Consider the following 22244-nt stretch of genomic DNA (forward strand, 5'->3'; position numbering starts at 1 on the left):
TCTGACTCCTTCCCATACAAAGGCTTGTCCTTTTACTGTGCCCATCCCTTTCTATATCAGCAAAGGTGAAGGCTACCTCTACTTATTCAAGGAAATTATAAAGGTAGCAATGGAAATTATACAGATTTGTAAAAGCATCGATCTTAAAGTTTATTTCAGATAAAAAGTGTTTAGCCTTTTTCGAGTTTAAAGGGGCACATTTGTGTGCCAACGAAAACAAAAAAACAAAAACGTTAGAGTTCATTATTGCGCATTTTTTAAATCCTAAAAAGGAAGACCTACAACCTCAACTTTTATTGCTGGGTATTACCAGCCTTTAATGGCAATCCAGTTAGTATGGCAAAACTCCAAAACTTCTATCAAAATTTTGAGGCCATGTGAAGCTCCCTAGAAAGAATCCCTGGCCTGTGAAAAAATTTAATCCTCCTTAGACCAGTAAACCGTGCCCTCCTCCTCCTCAGTAAGTAATCCGCGTGCTTCTACTAACTATGACATTAATCAATATGGCACCTCTTTCGTGAAGAGCTTCTTGACCTGCCAGTCATACCAAAACAATCTCAGAATGAAGAAATGATCAAATTAATCTAAGCCTTTGGCTTTTACTCATTTGTTCCATGAGTATATCACAGTATACCTGCTCCAATGTCAGAAACATGATAACATTCCAGGAACCAAGACGACCAAAGTTGGGAACGAATCCTTTGTAGAAGGCAGCTGGCCCCTGCACAGAACCCAAAAAGGACCTATCAGAAAATGCACCCCAAGTGTGCACATGCACAGAGAGCAATAGCATCAGGCAATTTGGTTGCAATTCTACTAACTTTCCACACATCTCCTACGAATTTGAGAATCTGCCACATGCTCATCCTGCGGTTCAATCAATACTTCTGTTGCCCCCATCTACAAAATCATCTCTTGCCCGCATAACATGACCTAAGCTGAAACTAGCAATGCATTCCCTTATGAGCAGCCTAATTGTTGGCTTCTTAAGCAGTTCAATAGCGCCCTCTCATCTCTCCACTAGCAGGTTAAAAATGGCATGAACTTCAGCCGCCACATGCGTGTACGCACACAAAGAAGCGATGAATGGAGAGCACTGTATGAATGGAGGGCACACTGCGAACGTTCGCCTCTCTCTCCCTCTCTTCTTCTTCTGGGTATAACCTGTCACAGGCCCCAGGATCGGGGTCCCGGACATCGGGCCGCAATGCATCCCATCCTGCCAATATATGATATATCTCGGCTCCATCGGTCGTTGAGCGCATCACAGCGCGATATAACCTTGTCGGGTCACACCCTTCTCATGTATCCCCGGCCCAGCTCCATGGCCTTGTTGTTTCAGGTCATTCCATCCATCTCGAGTCCATGATCCAACCGGCCCACCAGCCTCATCGGCTCGGCACGGCTCGCCGTCCCAGCCGCTTCGCCGTTTCCACCATTTTTCCTTCCATCGGTTCCATTTCCACTTCAGCACAATCGTCACTAAGGTTGGGAGGGCATCCCCCGGGGCACGCGGCACCTAGTAACCCCCATGGCAACCCGGGAGGCCTAATGTGCCTACCCGGTGCGTGAGTGCATTCTAGTGTGCCTAGATATGGGTCCATGTTTCGCCTCTCCTTACACTTCCTCCCCATATAGATGCATGATCTTCAGCGCGGTCAAGCAAACCCCCCAAAGCCCCATGGGTCTCAGACTGGTTTCCCGACCGCACATACACCCCACCCCACACCCCACCTTAATGGAATTGACGTCCTCGTCAATTGATTTTCGAGCTAGGTTCCTCCCCATATAGATGCATGATCTTCAGCGCGGTCAAGCAAACCCCCCAAAGCCCCATGGGTCTCAGACTGGTTTCCCGACCGCACATACACCCCACCCCACACCCCACCTTAATGGAATTGACGTCCTCGTCAATTGATTTTCGAGCTAGGAGTGAGTGCCTTTGTATCATGTTTATTTCAATCTCCAACAAGTGCCTACATGCAACTAGAAATAAGAAAGCGGGAGGTCTTAACCTTGCTTTATAGCCATGAGCAAAGTCAGTGTCTAACCCGTTACAACGGTGCATATTTTTGTATTTTTATCTATCTTTTTGGCGCGGACTTTAAGCCCCCGCTCGAGAGTCCCCCGAATCCCCAGTGTGCGAGGTACCAAACTGCTGCCTTGGTCCCCGCTTGACTCCTGTCTGAGTCGAATGTAATGCCTTCAAAACAAGGCAACACTTGCCTGTTTCTCCTGAGTCAAGTATGTTCTGCCTTTCTTGAGCGTCGCTTTCCCAAGAGTTCCCAGTGATATTCCCATCTTCAAAGAGGTCGACCACATTGATCTTCATGAACTTGTTTCCACTTGGCCTTTCATCATACCAATCTAAGCATTTGCCACTCCAATCCATGTTGTCGACATTGTTGAGGACAAGGTTTTCCTCGTCAAGCCAAGCCCTAGCTATCTTGAAACCAAGATAAGCTTTGCATGTTCTTTTTCCATTGATCCCTTGAATCCATGGGCTGCATTGAGCCTGGACCTCTATTATTATCCATGTGCACTGCGGTGCTGAATCCTCATGGGACATGAGTTGCGGAACCTTAGTGACACCAGCTCGGCCTGCAATGATTCTTGTCCTGTCTATCTCCTACAACCATGTTCGGGTTCCTTTGACCATCATGTCATGATTAACCTGCTTATCATCCTGGGCATAAGATCCTTGAGCTTGAGCTTGCTCTAGCCTTCATGACACCATGTTGGTCTTTACATAATCTCACCTTTGGATGTAGTACCCTTGTACCTGTGAGCCTTGATGCTCAAATGTTTGTTTGCTCATATTTCATGAGCCTAGTTGCTCACATGTTCCCCTTGGTATGCATATGTGCCTTCATGGTCCTATCTTGACCTCATGTAGCACGTTGTATTCCAAACTCTGTTCGCCCTCCCCAGATTTCTCCAATTTGGGTCAACATGGACCCGAAGTGTTTGATACACCTAAGAGTCCATGGATTGTAGTTCCGGTTTTGTGACCTTCTTGTACGATACTGGTTGCATGGCCACTCTGATATGACCACTATGGTGGATCCTTCTCTGATATGATATATGATTAGGGGATATTGGTGCCATGATTGGACTCACCCTCACACCCGAATGATGATATCTCCTTGCCAGCTTTACTTGCCCGGCTGTCGACCTTCTGTCGACCCACGTGATGATATAGATGATGGGGTTATTGGTGTGCCATCTTTGGTCTTATCTTCACCCGCATATCAATTGTGACAATGGCTTCCGCTTCCCAGTAGCTTCCGCTAAAATGTGCCACTATATCTGGATTGCCTGCCTTTGCTGTTTGCTTCAAAGCTTCACCTTCCATGGTGGTTATCTCATGTGAGGTCCCGAGCCCTCTATTCTTCTGACTCGAAGTGTTGTCAGCCCCACCAGGACCAAGTTTCATGTATCTCTGATTCTCCTCATATGAATGATATGGGCCTCTATTAGAAATTGGCCCTTGTCAACAACTCAGTTGCACTTGCACCCTGGTACCTTCCCTTGTATCCAAAACAATCATTCCACATGCCAAATAGTTCACTGGTCAACTATGGATTTTCACAAAACAGACTGCATAACTGCATTCTACTCGGAAAACTGATCACTTTTCATATATAACATGTTCTCAAATTCCATCGTTTGGGCCTCCGTCCGGAGCTGCCTTGTTATTTAAGCTTCCGTATCTGCAGCCCGGATCCTCGGCGGCCCCGACCAAGCATGCCATATGTAATCATGGGCAAATTCCATCATCTTGATGCTCAAAAATGTGTTTTTGTGTTGTCGGCTACTTTTGTGCCGTCTGGGGCTCCCAACGATCTCTGCTCTGATACCAAGTGTCACGGGCCCCAAGATCGGGGTCCCGGACATCGGGCCACAATGCGTCCCATCATGCCAATATATGATATATCTCGGCTCCATCAGCTGTTGAGCACGTCACAGCGCATAACCTTGTCAGGTCACACCCTTCTCATGTATCCCCGGCCTGGGTCCATGGTCTTGTGGTCTCGGGTCATTCCATCCATCTCAAATCCATGATCCAACCGGCCCGGCCTCATAGGCCCATCGGCTCGGCACAGCTCGCCGTCCCGGCAGCTTTGCCGTTTCCACCGTTTTTCCTTCCATCGGTTCCATTTCCGCTTCGGCACAATCACCGTCAAGGTGGGGAGGGCATCCCCCGGGGCACGCGGCACCTAGTAACCCCTACGGCAACCCGGGAGCTACACAATGCGTGAGTGTGTTCTAGTGTGCCTAGATATGGGTCCATGTTTCACCTCTCCTTACACTTCCTCCCCATATAGATGCATGATCTTCGTCGCGGTCAAGCATACCCCCAAAGCCCCATGGGTCTCAGGTTGGTTTCCCGACCTCACATAGCCCCTCTAGGAAGGAGCCACCAACTCCAAATATCATGAAACACTCACACTGTGTTTTTAAAATTTGACATAGTGAGGACAACAGAAAACTTGAGGAGGACTTAAAAAGAACCTGAAAATGGAGCAACTTACATCATTTCGCAGAGTCTTTACTAAGCAGTCGATGGTGCTTGTATAGGCCTGTGAGTTGCCCATCATTCTTGATTTGACCTATACAGATTGAATAAAAATGTCTCAATACAAAGCACAAAACTCCTGTGTGAGGATAAAAGAGGCAGTCCCTTGTAAAAACTTGAACAGGATGCACTACAAATAAAGATATAGTTACCGGCGCATACCACATCAACAGGAGAACCTACGCAGACTGCAATAAAACCAGCTCCTAATCCAGAAAGTAAATGCGTGAACACGTTGTCAGAAAACCCTGGAATCTTCAGCAAAGACTGCAACAATCAAGCTAACTGTTAGCACCTACGTTCAAAACTTAGGACCAACAAACAATACTGGAAATTGCTTTTCTAGACCTTGTTTTTCTACTATGCAATCACTTAATCGAAAATCCTCCTTTCCGGTACATATGACCATAGTCAATGATTCATGTAGACCAGCGCTCTCTTCAAATTTTTTCATGAAAATTTTCAGGTTGATGAGTCGTAAACATTTACGATGTGCACACTAGAGCAAAACATTCAAACGCAAACATACGGTGGTATACTAGTCAGAATCAAGCAAGGTTAAACTAAAAATACCTGCTTACAAAACTGAAGAACTTTAAAAGTCTTCCAGATGATCAGAGAGACGCATCTACCCACCACCTTAGATGGAGTCACGACAGATTGCACACATTGATGCAGCTATACCTAACCACTAGATCACTGGTACATTCTTAGATGAGTCCATGTGATGGGATTCCCAAAACCAGAGGAAGTGGATGTTGCCTTCTAATCCATTCAATCTGGATGGCGGATAGTGAGATCTGATGTACAGGTGATCACACCTGGCTCTATGACCTGTCCAATGAAAATAGTGGTCGCTTTGGGTAACATTGGTATACTGACCCTTCCCCAATGATGGCTACTCATGCTTCATGGTGCTGATGGCTATATGGTGGATGCCCTATCAGACATCAACATTGGGACCCTAGTGAGTGGGAATGGACTGATGTGACTAACCCCATGAGGAGCATACCTTTCTTCAGCTACACTATGCGTAACACCTGGTTGAGAGTTCCCAGTCTTAGGCCTCACTTGGAGGCGTATGACATTACACCCGACATTTAGAAGAGATTTTGGCAGAGACTGGCACTCGTACAGGGTATCACTTGTTTCTATATGGTGGGTTGCCCACCAACCAATGGAGATCTGGTTTGGCCACAGCTCCATCCGAGCGTGTACCATTGCTTATGAGAGTGTGGAGGAGCACAGAGGATCTCAATATTATAGCCCAGCTCTTGGGTAGATTGGGAAGTGATCTTATCTATATTGCTTGGGGTGCTATTGCATGGTTGACTTGGGTCTGGCCCACTTCTTCTTTTTGAGGGCAGGGAAGCAGATCCTATTATGCTTGTCCAAAGGGGCATAGCTCAAAGATGTTTGCTTTAGGATATTCCCCAGTTACAATACACACCTTTGCTGAGTATTGACACTAGCTGGGAGATTATTGTTAGTATCAGAGCATGGCATATCTGGAAGACCAGATGCTCAGAGGCCTTCGAAAGTATTCAGGTTTATGACACCCAATGTATTTGCAGTATATACAGTGACATCGTTCACTCTCTTTTGGCCACCTAGGCCCGCATACAGGGATCTTCTAGAGCTGCACAGACAAATCACAGCAGATTTATGAGAGAGTGGAACCATGGTAGTTTTATCCTCGTCACCCTTACTGGGCTTTTATGGCAGCATAGTGTCCCCGATTGGTTGAGATCTCCCTACCTTTTGGTTTGAGATCAACCTTTGTATGATTTTATTTTACTTAATGGATGGTCGTGACACAAAAGGCTATGGATAGTCTTTAAAAAACCCCAGAGTGCTCATGGAAAAAGCCAAGAAAACAATGCATTTTATGAAATTCGATAAAGGTCTACATCACAGTCACTCAAGAAGGGGCTATCTACTGTGCATCCCCATTAACTCCATCAATCCCCATCCCCATAATTGCATGCAGCAGAAGCAGGAACGGAAATGGCTGATAATGTGCAAACGGAAACATCTCGAAACTAAAAATGAAACGGGGAAGTCATATTAATAAATAAATGAAAAGTAAAAAATGGAGAGGAGAAAACAAATCAAAAAAAGAGAGGAGAAACGGAGAAATGGAAACAAAAACGGCAACCTTTGGGAAAGTTTCCGCAATGTGGCCGTTTGCTGTTACTATGCCTGTGCCTCTTCAAGGTGGGTCCAGAACTCAGCATATACAAGTATATCCATTCTTTTCAAGCTACAACTACAAATCTCAGCATATGCAAGCATATCCATTCTTTTCACGCCACACGCACACATTTTATAAAAAGCTGTTGCACTGATACATCAGAAGTGTGCAAACCCCGCAACTTCATGGCCCTCTTTTGGTGAAGTTTACTCTCAAAACACACAAGAAAAAATTTCACACTGCCTGCTACAGATCTGGTGTAGATAAATGTAGTGCAGCATGTAATACACACCTGCTTGACTTGATCATAACTTGCTAGCTCTGCTGCATTTATAATCGCATTGCGGGCAACATTTGGACCCAGTCCTGTCCAAAGCGCTTTAACTCCCTCCTACAAGAAATAGGAAATTGTCACATGCGAAATGCAAATGTCATCCACTTACTGTTCTCTACTGCACTGTGATTTTTTTTCATAGGCAGAAGAGACCACCATACAAAACTTTCACCACAACTTCATGCTTCCCAAAGAACATAGCTAGAAGGTATGAATATGAGCAGACATACAGAGAGACATTTGTAAACCTGTTTAAGAAGAAGGTACCAAACACAATGAAGGCTAAGATACTACAATCAGCAAAGCAAAATGATCACTACATGTCTCCACATCATTTGAGATCGTGAGATAGGTCTATAAAAGGATCCCCACAATCGCAACATCGGTTAGCTATGCAAGATTGTCAAGAGCACAAACCCTAATAATGTGCGAGTTTTTGGATTAGCGATGAGCACTCTGCCCCATTGTGAGCCCTAGAGCCCTAGTCCAAGATATGTCAAGGCAATTGCCATCAGGGTAGCCTTGGGTAAGTCAACGCATTTTTCCATGCATGAACCCTGCATAGTTTTTTAACCCACTTGGAGTTGAGGTTTATACAATGTCTAGCAGCTTCTTAGGCCAAATGCCAGGCACCAAACATCAGCCAAGATCAGTTAGAAGGTTAAATGCAGCTGTTCCAGGCAGGTTTGGACATCCAGACAACGTAGGCTGGAGCTAGGTGAAGTCAGGCAGCAGAAGGGCAGGTTGGGCAGACCAGTATGCAGTTGTTGGCGGCTGGTTGTGGGCTGGTTGAGCACTGTGTAGGCTGGCCAGTACAAAGGGTGTGGATTTTCCCTATCAATGGGCTCAGAACCCAACCAAGGAGCAAGTCCACATGCACCAGCAAGAGCATCCAGAGCATCAAAGACCAAGACAAAAATGCACTCCACTGCAGCAGAGGACCTACACAAGGATAAGGTTGTACCAGAAAGGACATTCTTGACTGAGTTGATTGTGCAATTGTTGTGGTCCATTAGAGAGAGAGAGAGAGTTATATTATCATCTACGAAAGACCCCAAGGGTCTATGAGACCATGAGTAATACAATGGTACCATGAATATAGTGAACCATGGAAAAACTAAAAGAGAGAGAGACCAAACACCTGATTGGGACCCAAAACCCACTGAAGGGCCCCCACCTTGTAGTGTATTTACTTATATCTTGGAATTGAGATACATACAATCCAGACCTTTGATCTTGACCTTACAATGCCTCCTCCTTTTTACTTTCAAAGAGTCTGGTCTGTGGTATCCTGACTGACCAATAGCCAATCTTGCTGCTCCGAATAGTACACTTGTATCACAGCAAAAGGTTTGTCTATGAAGCACTCCAAAACCAAAGGTAGCTGGGAACAGAGGTCAACTTAGAGCACAATCACTTGAGGTGGTTTTGACTCATGTTCAAAGCCAAGGATCTTCTTGGATAGATAAGAGTGTCATGTCCACTTAGAGGTAGACCAAAAGAAAAGCAAGACCAAGGTCAGTGCGTTATGCATGTGACATTGGTGACAGAGCAAAAGGTTCTTTTTGAGGCAGCCAGAGCTAAGGACGGCTGTAACATACACAAGGTTTAGTAGGCCCTGGGGTCGGTGTTTAGAAGCCGGGAGGAATGTCACCACTGGACCACCCAAATGGTCCACACTTGCTTTCTCATTGTGTGTATATATTGGACTGCCATCCATGGCTGTTATGCAGGGGATTGATAATAGTCATGTAAAACTGTGGATTTGGTTTTTCTCTGGGACTTGTCCCTATGTGTACATGTCTAGAAATGCGTGGAGGATTGTTCCACTGGGTTTGAAACCTTGTGTACCTGCTTGGAACACGTCTATTTTGGTATAGTCTCATGAACGGGGATTGTCCATACCAATATTGCATTGCATAGCACATTTATATGCTTGCCTGCAAATTGAATTTGCATGTTGTTTTCATGCTTGCTTAACCAATGTGTAGTTCCAGATAAGGGGACAACCGCCCGTGAACTGTCATGTGAAATTGTTTGCTACATGGTTAGATGGCATGGACATGTGGTTTGTTCAAGGGTGGAACTTCTGAAGTTGAGTTCTAGGGGATTGTATTATGAGAAAAAGGCCTTTCTTCCATTTTGGAACTTCCCGTATCCTGGGTTTGACTAGGACCTTGTTGTCTCTTAGGAGGTGGAAAGTTGGAATCACCTTCCGAGGTTCGGAATCTTTTGAAAGAAGACGATGGTGTTATCTTCGACGGGACCTTGACAACAAAGGCCTTGGCAAAATCCTTTGCCATTCGCACTGCTTCTGCCATAGAAATTGGCTTAGCATTCCTCACCAAAGTATCCAAGCCTTCGTAAGAATTAGTCAAAGTTGAGCCTTGGGATCTAATATTAATTTACAAGCGAGTGTGTATACAGTTTATTAAGTTTTGGGCGATCAAAACTCACTTCTATATTATGACCAGCCCTGTGTTTCTACATGCAGATATCCAGAGGTGGACAAAGCTCAATGTCCACCGCCGCCACCCAGACCTTATCCCCTTTGTTCCAAGAGACCAACCAGCCATGTGTCATTCCCAGCTTGGACCCCAACTCACTTTCCCTTCCTTCTCTGCCTGACACCTAAGGCAGACATCTCACCACCTCTCTTCGCCCTTCTCTAGAAATTGGTGCCCTCTTGAAGGAGGCCTTATGGTTGTATTTTTTGCACTTATTCCTTCCTTACACCATATCCAAGCTTGCTAGAGTGTTTTCCAAGCTTCCAAGAGTGTTTCTAGGTCATATTCACTCTGCCCTTTTATTTGGTATAGTTTCTGGTCTTTTGGTTGAAAACCCTAATTTCTATTGGCATATATGCTATAAGTAGTGCCACATGTGAACATGGGCTAACCAAGGGCACTTTTCTCCCTTCGGGTTTTTCCCCTTGGATATCTGGTGTGAAAGGACACCACCACTTTTTGATATTATGGAGTTGACTCTCCAACTCCACTCATTCCAATGCAATCTTCTTTTGCATCGCTCAACCTCTTCACTCAGAGTGTGTGTGTGTGTGTGTGTGTGTGTGTGTGTGTGTGTGTGTGATTCATTGTGTGAGTGGTGCCCTGCCAAACCCTAGTTCAGCGGCTACATCTCCCTGGCTTGGGCCAATAGTGGCATCAGAGCCTTGTTGCCCCCCTTCCACTCTCGCAAGCAGCTCCTCCGACCGTTCGCACATGACCCGACGGGTGTTTATGTCCCGTGCCGCGCTATCTATCCCGCCGATTCGCTACGTCCACACACAGGTTTCATCACCGGTTACTGTGCCTCCTTTCCGCTACGTCCACACACAGGTTTCATCACCGGTTACTATGCCTCCTTTCCGCTGCCTTCCTCGGTACACAGCAGCTGCTCCCGCCTCTATACCCAGCGGCTCTAGTGCCCAGTGCACCGCCTCCGCCCAGCCACATGGTGACGCTCAGAGCACAATGAGCGAACTTACACCCGCTTTTCGGCTTACGTGGCAATTGACGGATTTTCGAGTATTTTGGGCTCCCTTCCATCCAGCATTTCCGAAATCAGTCAGTTCGTCGTCCGTCAGCTTTTAGTCCGACAAGTCGCCATCTATTTGCTCGCCAAGACTTCTAGTTCACCGTCGCCACCAATCCGTCGTTCCCGCTGCAGTTCGCCGTCGCCGTTCGACGCTTGCCTATTGTCGTTGCCCGTCGTCGTCTCCTTTCATGTCCACCATATGCCTGCTCGATTGTTGCCGTCCTTGTGCTCCATCGCATCACCTACAAGGCGACCACCTCTACAGTGTGCAAGGCGACCACAACTCTACAGAAGCAAATCTGTTGCAGGGCTTACAGGTACTTGTTTTTGGATCTGATCGTTTTACGAAGATTCAGGATCTTCGGGAGCAGTTGCTCAAGCCTGATGAGGTCATTTCTGAAAAGGAACTGGTTTCCACGACACTATCATCATTGCTAGAAACTTATTTGAGCTTCCACACATCGCTCACTCTATCTATGCAGGGAACCTGGAACCAATCTTGTTTGAAGAGTTGGTTGGCTTGTTACTATAGGAGAAGTAAAATCGGAAGAAAAAATCTTCCATCATGCGTGGTAGTGATAGGGCTTTTGTTGCCCAAGGCAGGGGCAAAGGAAAAGCCAAAAGCAATTTTCAACCAAAGGCTGATTTGGGGCATCCTTCACAAAAGACTAAAAATTATACAAGCAAGCAACAAACCCAAGAAAAAGGGCAAATGTCACTACTGCAAAAAGCCGGGTCACTATTTGAATGAGTGCAAAAAGCGGCTTGCAAAGGAGAAGAAAAAGAAAAGTGGCATGGCTGTAGATTCTTCTTCATCACCTGCAGCGAAAGATGGTGCATCAATAAATCTTACGCAAGATGAGTGGACTTTTCTTACTTGCACTTATGATGCATCATTAGATGCATATGTCTCTCAATGTGAATGAAAGACACGACACATGGTACTTTGACAGTGGTGCTTCTAAACACATTACCTCACATAGGAATTTGTTTAAGAAGCTAATGGCTACCCCTGGAGGCAAACGGGTAACATGTGAAAACAATTCTTTTTATCTAGTTCAGGGTGTTGGTGAGGTGATCCTCACAACAGTAAATGGTGCAAACTTATGTCTTCCAAATGTATTGTACGTGCCTGGGATTAAGAAGAATTTGTTGTCCGTCTCCTGTTTTGCTAAAAGAGGCTATGCAGTGAACTTTGAGAACAACACGTACGCAGTCAAAGACCGTGAAGGTGGCTATGCATTAGTCACTTCCGGCACATTGTACCATGCGTTATATCAGCTTGACAGGTTTGACAGGAAAGAGCACGATGCTCATGTGGTTACCACTTTGACACCTGCCATGCTAGAGGCAGAATTGTGGCATGCCATGTTTCACATGTAAATTATGGCAGTTTGATGCTATTACAAAGGCATCAAATGGTGCAACACATGCCTCGTGTAGAACTGTCACCAAAACATGTATGTGAAGGGTGCATATTGGATAAGATGCACAAACATGCATTTCCAAAAGATGGATCAACAAGGACTGTCCGAAAATTACAGCTCATGCACAGTGATGTGTGTGGTCCTATGCCGACACTATCTATCAGAAAGCATCTATACTTTGTAACCTTTATCGATGACTACTCCAGAGTTGCTTGGGTGTATCCCTTGAAAACAAATTTTGAAGTGCAAACCCTCCATATAGATCAAGGAGGGGAATACATGTCCATTGCTTTCATAGCTTTTATGGTAGAAAAGGGCATAAAGCATCAATGCACGATGCCATGTTCTCCTCAGCAAAATGGTGTTGCTGAGAGAATGAACAAGTCATTGATGGAAATGGCAGGATGCATGGTTAAAGGCCAAGGCTTGCCTCACAAATTCTGGATGGAGGCAATCATGTGTGCTACACATGTGTCAAATAGATGCCCTACCAAAACATTAAAAACCATAACGCCATATGAGGCCTAGCATGAGAGGAAACCTAAAGTTGATCACTTTAGAGTTTTTGGATGTATTGCTTATGCACATGTACCTCAGCAATTGCGAGGTAAGCTTGATGACAAAGCCACTAAGTGCATATTTGTGGACTATAGTGGCGGCAATAAAGGCTACCGTCTCTTTAATCCTTCCACACAAAGGATTGTGGACAACAAAGACGTGTTTGATGAAAATTCAGACCAGCCATTGGCTGAATTTTTTGGACAGCCACCTTCAAGCCCACTTAACATGTTTGAAGGACTTGTCCCGTTGAGAATTGATGGCACAACAGATCAGCCATCAACTTTGCCTAACGGAAAGCATTTGGGTGCTCAAAAACAGCCCATAAATGAGCTCATTACACCTCAAAATGTAGAGGAAGTAGTGGAACAAGAGCGGACAGCAACGGAAGAGGCTAGAGTTGTGCCTCGTTGGTTGCTCCGTACCCTACAAAAGAGCAAACTTTCAGCTCCACTTGGTAGCAGGACACAAGCTAGTTCACGTAATGCAAGAGAACATGTAGATGTTGCTTGCATGAGTACACTTTGTGATGCAGATGAGCTAGATTCATTTGAAGAGGCTCATGAGGATTAGCATTGGGTAAAAGCCATGCAAAATGAGATGGATTCTATCAATAAAAACATGTAAGCCCAACAGGGCGTGCCGTGACAAACTCAACCACGTGTCCAGAGATAGAGATATAGAGAGAGGGGAGAGAGAGAAGGGAATAGGGATCTTGCACAGTACACCACATTGAGCGGGAAACACGCCCCGCCCCCTTTCAGGAATTTATTCAAGAACAATCCATGGGCATACTGGCCAAGATCAATACAATCAATGAATACAAAACAAACAGATATGCCGATGTAGGATATCCAAGTCGATGTCAATGCCGATGTCAAGGCACAAGATCTTTGATGCCAAGCACACCACAGGGATGACCCACGAGTATCTCTCACCGGGCTAGTACCAAATCCAATGAATCCAAATCCAAGCTCATATCCAAGTCCAAGTTCATATCCAAATTCTAGTTCAAGATCCAATTTAGATCCAAGTCCAAATCCAAGCTCCATGTCTAAGCTCTATGTTTCATGTCCAAGAACCATGTTTTTTGTGCAGTTTTTGGGTTTTTGGAATTTTTAGGGTTGAGGTTTTTATCGCCCGAAAACCATTAAAACAAGTTTTATATCAGCTTTCTTATCAAAAAGAGCTTTCTAGGGTTTTTGAAATTTTCTATCCATATCGCCCATGCATATGCCCATACAAGTCAAGGGCTGACCTGTAACACGCGGAAGCTCTAGGAGTCTTCTTTCAATCCTAAACACTCCTGGAAACCATCTGATGCAAAACGCAGATATGTAGAGAGTGTAGAGAGAGAGAGAGAGATGTGCTGGGAAATTCAGTATATAGATATAGTACAAAAAGGGTACTCTAGTTCTACAGCCAAAGGCTACCTTATAAAAGGTGAACATCACCAAAATCTAGCCTAGTACTTGATCCACTCCATAGGGGAGAGAATGATTCTAATAATGAGCACACTTTTCCTTTTACAGTAGACTTGGACACTTTGGTGTACTGGCCGACTGCTTTAAATGCCCCTTTTTTTTGCGCTGCCCGACTGGTGGACTTTTCTTTGATCATCATGCGTCAACCGCCGCCTTGTCCTCTAGAGCACCTGCAGCCGCCTAGTCTCCTGCTCCAAGTCCAATACCACCAAACAGCACTCCTTGCTTCACTTTTGGTTCTTATCTGGTTCAAAGTCTTTATCTGGCTGCCTCTTCTGGATAAGCATCTGAAGATTGTCCATGGCATTGATCATGCACATGACATCCCCCTCTGCTAAACTTGATGACGGGATTCCAACCTGGTTTTGGATGACTGTCATCATCCCATACTTTTTCCCGAAGTCCCTCTGTCATCCATCCATCCCTGGCAACCCTTTTCTCTGAAAGCCCAGCCCGGTCTCCAAACTACTCTGTCACAAACTAAGATCTATGCATCTGGTTCCATCAAGTCCACAATCCATTCCTGCCCTGACTCTGAACACCATCTTGGTCTTCATTCTTGAGAAATGAGTCTGGCACCCTCACATCACCCTTGAAGGATAAACCTCCCTTGGAACCGTTGCCCGAGAACCTATCTGGCTCACAGGACTGCCATCCCCTTTGGCTTTGTGGAATACCACCAACAAACCTCCTCGGAGCTCTTCCCGATTCTGTGTTCCTTGCCTTGGGCTTCGTATCCGTGTACTTTCCTGTACCTTGGACCTGTACACCATCATATGGGACTGAATCAGTGTTTAGCTTTGCTGAGCCTGATGCTCTTATACCAATGTAACACGTGGAAGCTCTAGGAGTCTTCTTTCAACCCTAAACACTCCTGGAAACCATATGATACAAAACGCAGATATGTAGAGAGAGTAGAGAGAGAGAGAGAGAGAGAGAGAGAGAGAGAGAGAGAGATGTGCTGGAAAATTCAGTATATAGATATAGTACAAAAAGGGTACTCTAGTTCTACAGCCAAAGGCTGCCTTATAAAAGGTGAACATCACCAAAATCTAGCCTAGTACTTGATCCACTCCATAGGGGAGAGAATGATTCTAATAATGAGCACACTTTTCCTTTTATAGTAGTCTTGGACACTTTGGTGTATTGGCCGACTACTGGTCGGCCAGTCTTGTATGCTTTAAATGCCCCTTCTTTTTGCGCTGCCCGACTGGTGGACTTTTCTTTGATCATCATGCGTCAACCGCCGCCTTGTTCTCTAGAGCGCCTACAGCCGCCTAGTCTCCTGAGGTATAGCTGCCGTCTCTTGATCAGATTCAGCTGACAAACACCTGCAGCCGACTGCCTCTTCCATGCCATGCTCCAAGTCCAATACCACCAAACAGCACTCCTTCTGGTTCTTATCTGGTTCAAAGTCTTTATTTGGCTGCCTCTTCTGGATCAGCGTCTGAAGATTGTCCATGGCATAGATCATGCACATGACATGACCATACATCTGAAAAGCAAGTAGGAGAAGGTGTTGATGGCGAAGAAGAAGCTCTCCATGATCATAATGATGACCACACACACTCCACAATCTCCTTCATGATGCTACAAGAGAGATTCAAGCCTTTTTATACTTACAAGAAGAAATCTTGCAACTAGAACAGATTGTATTCCATTCTGTGAGAAAAAAAGGAAAGACAATGGTCACGAAATTCCTCTTGAAGTTTAAGAATTATTCGCCTATGTATGCGAAATGAATGCCAAAAGAGTACCTCAAGAAATATCCAAATATTCTTCGAGCTTAAAATTGATTCAGACCTTGGATATTGGTACTAGCCCGGTGTAAGACTCTTGTGGATCATCCTCGTGGTGTGCTCGGCATCAGAGATCTTGTGCCTCGACAGACTTCAATCCAACCTCGTCATCGACATATTTATTTGATATTGTTTTCATTTATTGTATTGGTCCTGGCTTTGAAAAGCCCATGGATTGCTCCTGAAATAAATTCCTTAAAGGGGGCGAGACCTGCTCCCCACTCACTATGGTGTACTATGTAAAATCCCTGTATCCCTCTCTCTTCCCTTTCTCTCTCTATCCATATCTCTTAGACAAGTGGTTGAATCTGTCACTGCACGCTTCGTTGGGCTCACAGATAGTGATGCTTACATACATGATGTTAGGAGGTTTTTGAAGCAGAAGTTTGAGATGAAGGATTTGGGTGAGCTACGGTATTTCTTGGGCATAGAGGTGGTGAGAATACCTCATGGCATTTTGTTATTGCAAAGGCAATATGGCTTGGACATGTTGTCCAAGTATGGTATGACAGGTTGTAAGCCTATTTCAGTGCCATTGGAGCAAAACACAAAGCTTTCCGCAGATACAAGTGAGCTTTTGAAGGACCCCATTACGCACAGGCGCATAGTGGGTAGCTTGATCTACATGACCATTACTAGGCCAAACTTGAGCTATGTTGTTGGACTTGTGAGTCAATTTATGCAAGCCCCTAGGAAGCCACACTTGGATGTGGCTAGACGGATTCTCAGGTACATAAAGTCCACAGTTGATTATAGACTTTTCTATGAGGCCATTATAGAGATATAGCTACATGGATACACAAATGCTGATTGGGCCGATAGTGTTGCAGACAGGAGATCTACCAATGGTTTTATGTTCTCATTTGGGAGTGCTACTCTGAGTTGTAGTAGTAAGAAACAACCAACAGTTACCTTGTTGAATAGAAGCAGAGAGTACAGGAGTGCTACTATGGCAGCTTGTGAGGTAGCTGGTTTCAAAAGCTACTTAGTGATATAGGTGAGCCCGTGGATAGGGCACTTGTCATTTCTTGTGACAACATAAGTAGTATACAGTTGGCCAGTATACCATGTTAGAACGAAGCACATTGAGGTACACTGTCACTTTGTGAGGGAAAATGTTCTGGCAAGTGATATAGATTTGGTATATGTCAGCACAGAGGATCACGTGGCTAACATCTTCACGAAGGCATTGGGCACAGAAAAGCTCTACAAGTTTAGGAGCTTACTTGGAGTGCAACATACAGAGTTGAGCTTGAGGGGGAGTGTTGAGGTATCGAGCTCAACTAGCGCTGCGAACAGACATTGATGACTTGCCTGGGTGATGGCTTCCACACTAATGCCACTAGCATGGTTGGTGAGATTATGGTTGATATGCCGCCAGTGGATGACAGGCTATGTGACAGCCACTTTGGAGTACTAGAGTTATGGCATAGTTATAGTGCCAACTCATATAGTCGGGTTCACAATATGGACCGACCATTTGTATGTTATTGTAGGAGAGTACTTTTCCTTTATGTATGTACTCTTATCTTTTAGTTATATGGTTATAGAGAAGAGAAGAAGATAGAAGAAAATTCAGCCATCCATTTCTCTCGTGTCTTGCACTCTCTTGTGGTGTGTGTGTGTGTTTTTGCTTGCAAGGAACTCAAGCTCTCCCTCTCCCTTGCGTTCTCTTTACTCTTGTGACATATCTTCAGAGATCTGACCCAACCTATGATTGACTTGTAGAGTGTTGTGATGCCCCATATCATCTTTGAGGATACACCCAAAGCTTGTAGGTGTATGATGAGGCGTGCCCCTAGGGACAAAGTCAAATGCCTTGCGGAAATCCACAAAGGTAAGCCCAGCATCTCTGACCTAGCCTCCTCGATAATAGCCCTCAAGGTGAAGCTGTGGTCCAATGTAGAGTAGGTCCTGCCTGTCCTGTCACTCAGCACGGAGATAAGGTCAGCCTCTAGCACAAACCCATAAAGCTTGGCCACTCTGTGGCCAATCATAATAGCCCTATACTTACTTGGGTCAGATGGGTCCCTAGCTTTGCAGATGGGTGTGATAATATTAGTGAACCAAGAGGGTGGGAATGCGTGGCAAAGGGCTCCACTGAAAATGTGTGCCAATAGAGGTGGAAGGATGTCACATGCACATGCAATACGTGCTCTGCCAATAGCCCTTCATGATCCTGGGCACGCCCATTTTGGAGTATATGTGTGGCTGAAGTGACATTGGAGCTAATGAAGAGGGTAAATGAAGTGGAGCAGGGATCCAGTGGTGGGACGAGGGGCAGCTGGTTGGGAAAAGAGCCAATACCAACGGCATGTAGCCAAGGCATCTGGATCGACAGAAGAATCTGTGAGTCAGCAAGAACTAGCAACGCTCGTGTGTATTAAAGCATGCACAAGAGGAGGACAGCCACAAACCTTTTAGAGACAGCCATGATCATTTTGGTATGCATCAATTGATAAGCATGCATGAGTAAGATCTAAGTTCAGATCCAAGAACCATTGTGTACAGGATCATCTTTTGCAATATACGGCTACATCTCTTGTCTCTCTCTTCCCCTGTGTGTGTTTGCTAGATTATTTGGATTAGCGTTAATCTAATTTGTTTAGTGTTAGTCATGTGTTTAAAGCTACTGCCTTTAGCACTCGTGTGACAGATCACAAGAAGTGTGATGGAAAAAATAGGTAAAGAAAATCAGAACCTGTTTTACAATTGTAGAATATGCATTCATGGCTCCACTATATCTGCGAGGGACTCCTGGCGGAAGTTTCCCTTCAGACTGAAGCCTAACTTTTACCAAATCCGTAGGACTTGCAACAGTAATAGCTAATGCACCTGAAGAAATGATTAAAATAATGGGTGGTAATCAGTAAAACAGTGCACATCACAGTATCATTTTCTGATAAAAAGCACACATCAGCAAATACTTTTTACCTCAAGAATCTTCATACAGATTAAAATACACCAGAAATCGTCAAATTTTTCTTATGTTCACTTCATTTGAATTGACAACAAAAGAGCACGATCATCCATAGCTCCTCACCCTCTTTATAACTTCACAGCTTATACTTACCTGTCGTTAGACCTGCTAGAATTTTTTTGTGCAATGGCACATCTCCAACAAAATCTTTACCAACATACAAGTTCTTTACCTGAAAAGAAACAAAATAGTTGTCAATCCAAAAGCTGAAAGAAAACAAGCATAATATCAATAAGTGCACACTTATAATGTATTGAAGTCATGATAAAAACATTGACCATACAGCTAGATTGCTCTAAGAAACCAGCAGGAGGAGACAAATGATAAGTCTTTGATATTAGGCCACTAGCATCAGTTATCAAGATGCTACGTGCAAACTTCGATCATTGGCAAGAAAAATCTTGTGCCGCAATTCAATGACATTTTAAGCTTTCGATTGGTAGGCTATCCTGGTTTGAGACTCCAGAGAAAAAATGAATATTGTGGCAACTCATAAAAACACAAATAGCATACCGGTTCATAAAGACCAATCCGCAAGCCTCCAAATAGACATTGACGGTGCAGACCAGGGACTAAACCATTCCAGAGAGACCTTAGGCCTTCCTCCCGTGCAATGGTTGCCATGGTGCCAAACATCCCACGATACTTCAGTGCCACCGCCCCATCTCCTTGAAGTGCTTTTCCTTGTAGTTGCAACCTCACTTTAGCTGTGTCGATAGGAATGGTGCAGGTCTATCAACACATGAGACTAACATAATTACAATGGAGTATTGTATGAAGCTTCTGTGTGGCGTACAGTTTTGTGTGGCATATAAGTAATAGAAATTATCTACTGATAGCCTTTGAATGCACATTGAACAGGGAAAAAAATTAGCTTTCTGGCATGTCTTGAAACTCCAATCTCTACAGAAGCTTTTCATTGCAATGCATAAATTTGGGATGATTTCACAGTTTTAAAAGAGCAACAAATCCTTGCAAGGATAAGATACAGCTAGTAATCCATACCTCTACTGTATATACAGCAAAATCTCACATGTCTAAAATTTGAAAAAATATTTACTGCAAGACATACAGAGCTGCTGGCATAGGGAAAGGATGTCAGGAGCCCTTTCTCTGCAGGAGAAGGGCCGACCGGCAGCAGCACATTCTGCCCAGATGTTGACAAGCAGGCAAAGCAAGACATCTCACATCAGCAGGCTGCAGGAATTCTGAGCAGATATATGTTTCCAGGCAGGCAAATCAGATCATCCCACATCAAGATGCAGAGATCAAACAAGAAGATGCAGAGATCATTTTCTTGGGAGCCCATTGGATGCTGCATATTCATCCTCTGCCCACCCAGGACTGTGACGACGTAGGGAAAAGCCTTTCCCTGGCGGGAGGGGGGGGGGGGGGGGGGGGGGGGGCGCGGGCACTGATGGGAGAAATATCACCAGCATGGTCGATGGGGGAGCAAGTACTGATCGTGACAGGAGACTCATACTGCAGCTGATGGGGACGGATATTAGACCTCTGTACGACACATCAGCATTCCCTGGAAAGGATTCCGCCAGCTGGGTTGACCAAATCTCCTGATTATTCTTCAAATTAATTCATGTTGATTGTACAGCCCAAATTTTCTCTCCTGTGACCCACGACAATGACGGTGCTTGGAAAAGCTCAAATATCTCCAAAAATTAAAAATTGTCTCTCCCGCATACAACTACCGCGGGAAAGTAAAGAAGTACATAGATTTTCACAGTTTGAGAAGAAAAGGCCATGCAAAACTTCCTCAACGGTTATTGCACAAAAAAATGCCTTAGATTTTCGCAGTTTCAGTCAAAGAGGCTATGAGAAGCTTCCCAAGAAGAAGAAAAAGAAGAAAAGCGGTGGAGATACTGCAGAAATCGCAGAAAATATAAGATCGAGTAATGCCTACCTCAGGAGAAGGAGAAAAAAAAAAAGCATTGCATATAGTGACGTGATCTAGTCTACGGGCTGATTTATTTCCACGGCTGTTTCCCATGAAAAGCTTAACCTAAGAGGGGCAGATACAGCAGAAATTGCAGAGAAACTTGACCTAGTGTAAGGCCCTGGAAAGGTAACCTTGGAGAGAAAATAAAAACACTGTAGACATTGCAAAAATGGCAGAGAAACGTGACCTAATGTAAGGCCATGGAAAGCTTATTTCGAAGAGAAAGAAATATGCGGTAATGCAGAAATCGCAGAGAAAACATGACCTAGATCATGGCCATGGAAAACTTACCTCCGCCCAGCACGCACTGAAGGCACTGCTAGCAAAGGTACCGGCGACAGAAATCTGCTTCCTGGTGCGGGGAAGGGCTGTGCTCTGAGGGGCAGGTGGAGGAGCAGCCATTGTCTCAACAGGTTCAGCTTTCTGCTGCTGAATAATGTGGAAAAAAATGTCTCAACGTTGGAGTTGTAGCCGACGTCCCAGACCCCACATACGCCACAAAGTGCGCTGCCCACAACAAATGCTGGCTTTCCACTTGGCACCACCTTTGCTTATGTAACGCTATGACTCGTGGGCAAAGTAGGAGTAACGCCTCTACCTCTACCTCTACCTCTAGTCATTGGTCAACACCTAGACACCTTCTCATCACAAATCAAAAACCTTGATCAACACCTAGAAACCTTCTTTACGCTCGAGAAGGGTGTAAGTATTATTTGGGAGTCCTCACCTAAAAACCTTGTGAATGATAGACATACTTGGAACCGCGAATAGCCGGAAAACTTGAACCAAGGGCTTGAGTTGAGAAGAAGCAGCCATTCCATCTGCAGGGGTTATTCTCACATAGGGGCCTCTGGCAACATTGTTGGCCACCTGGTGGGGCCAAGCCAATAAGCCCTTTCAGGGTTGACAAACTGGCCAACCACCTTGAAATCGGAGCAAATAACCTCGAATATCACCCAACCAAGAAAAACCATTTGTGAGATTGCCAAGACGCCCTGCAAAACTCATGGAGTGCCAAATCTCTTACAAAAAACTTGTGCACAATGCATTTAGTGTAATCATGTTACCCGACACAAGGCAAAGCTTATGAATTCAAGAAAAGTTTCAAGTATGCATCTGACCCCATAGACGTTCTCACATGCATAAGTCAAGTATTAACTTGTCCATGGATAAGGTATATGCAAAATGCATGAAAGCCCACAATTATGGAGCTAGCACCAATGTCGAGTTTGGGTGTATTTCCTAGATTTGCCCTATTTTCTTTGATATTGCAAGTGCACTAGAGTTCTGTCCCATTTTGTGTGGACAAAATGTGGCTAGTGTTAAAGGCTAGTCGAACAGTTCTTATAGTAGTGTAAACTGGTCAAGTGGCTAAAGTTGGGATTATGGCTCATTTGT

At 44.7% G+C, this 22244-nt stretch overlaps 1 protein-coding gene across 1 annotated transcript; it reads right to left on the reverse strand.

Annotated features, from left to right (window-relative positions):
• Nucleotides 1-125: 125 nt before the first annotated feature.
• On the reverse strand, nucleotides 126-21341 carry LOC147618699 (mitochondrial uncoupling protein 1-like). Its single transcript, XM_086773730.1, has 9 exons — nucleotides 21138-21341; nucleotides 19406-19624; nucleotides 18986-19064; nucleotides 18614-18747; nucleotides 7066-7164; nucleotides 4742-4846; nucleotides 4536-4613; nucleotides 635-721; nucleotides 126-534 (listed from the first exon to the last, which is right to left on the reverse strand). The coding sequence occupies exons 1-9, from the start codon at nucleotides 21246-21248 to the stop codon at nucleotides 499-501; spliced, it is 948 nt and encodes a 315-aa protein (XP_086629856.1). The 5' UTR covers nucleotides 21249-21341; the 3' UTR covers nucleotides 126-498.
• Nucleotides 21342-22244: the final 903 nt, after the last annotated feature.

The sequence above is a fragment of the Cibotium barometz genome, chromosome 34, assembly GCF_041138505.1.
Source record: "Cibotium barometz isolate CiBa-2024 chromosome 34, ASM4113850v1, whole genome shotgun sequence".
Taxonomy (NCBI): domain Eukaryota; kingdom Viridiplantae; phylum Streptophyta; class Polypodiopsida; order Cyatheales; family Cibotiaceae; genus Cibotium; species Cibotium barometz.

Coding starts and splice junctions, on each gene's coding strand:
- LOC147618699 (XM_086773730.1), bottom strand. CDS start 21,248: ATGGCTGCTCCTCCACCTGCCCCTCAGAGCACAGCCCTTCCCCGCACC. Junction 19,625..21,137: donor TCAGTGCGTGCTGGGCGGAG/GTAAGTTTTCCA, acceptor ATGTGTTGATAG/ACCTGCACCATTCCTATCGA. Junction 722..4,535: donor TAAAGACTCTGCGAAATGAT/GTAAGTTGCTCC, acceptor GGTTCTGTGCAG/GGGCCAGCTGCCTTCTACAA.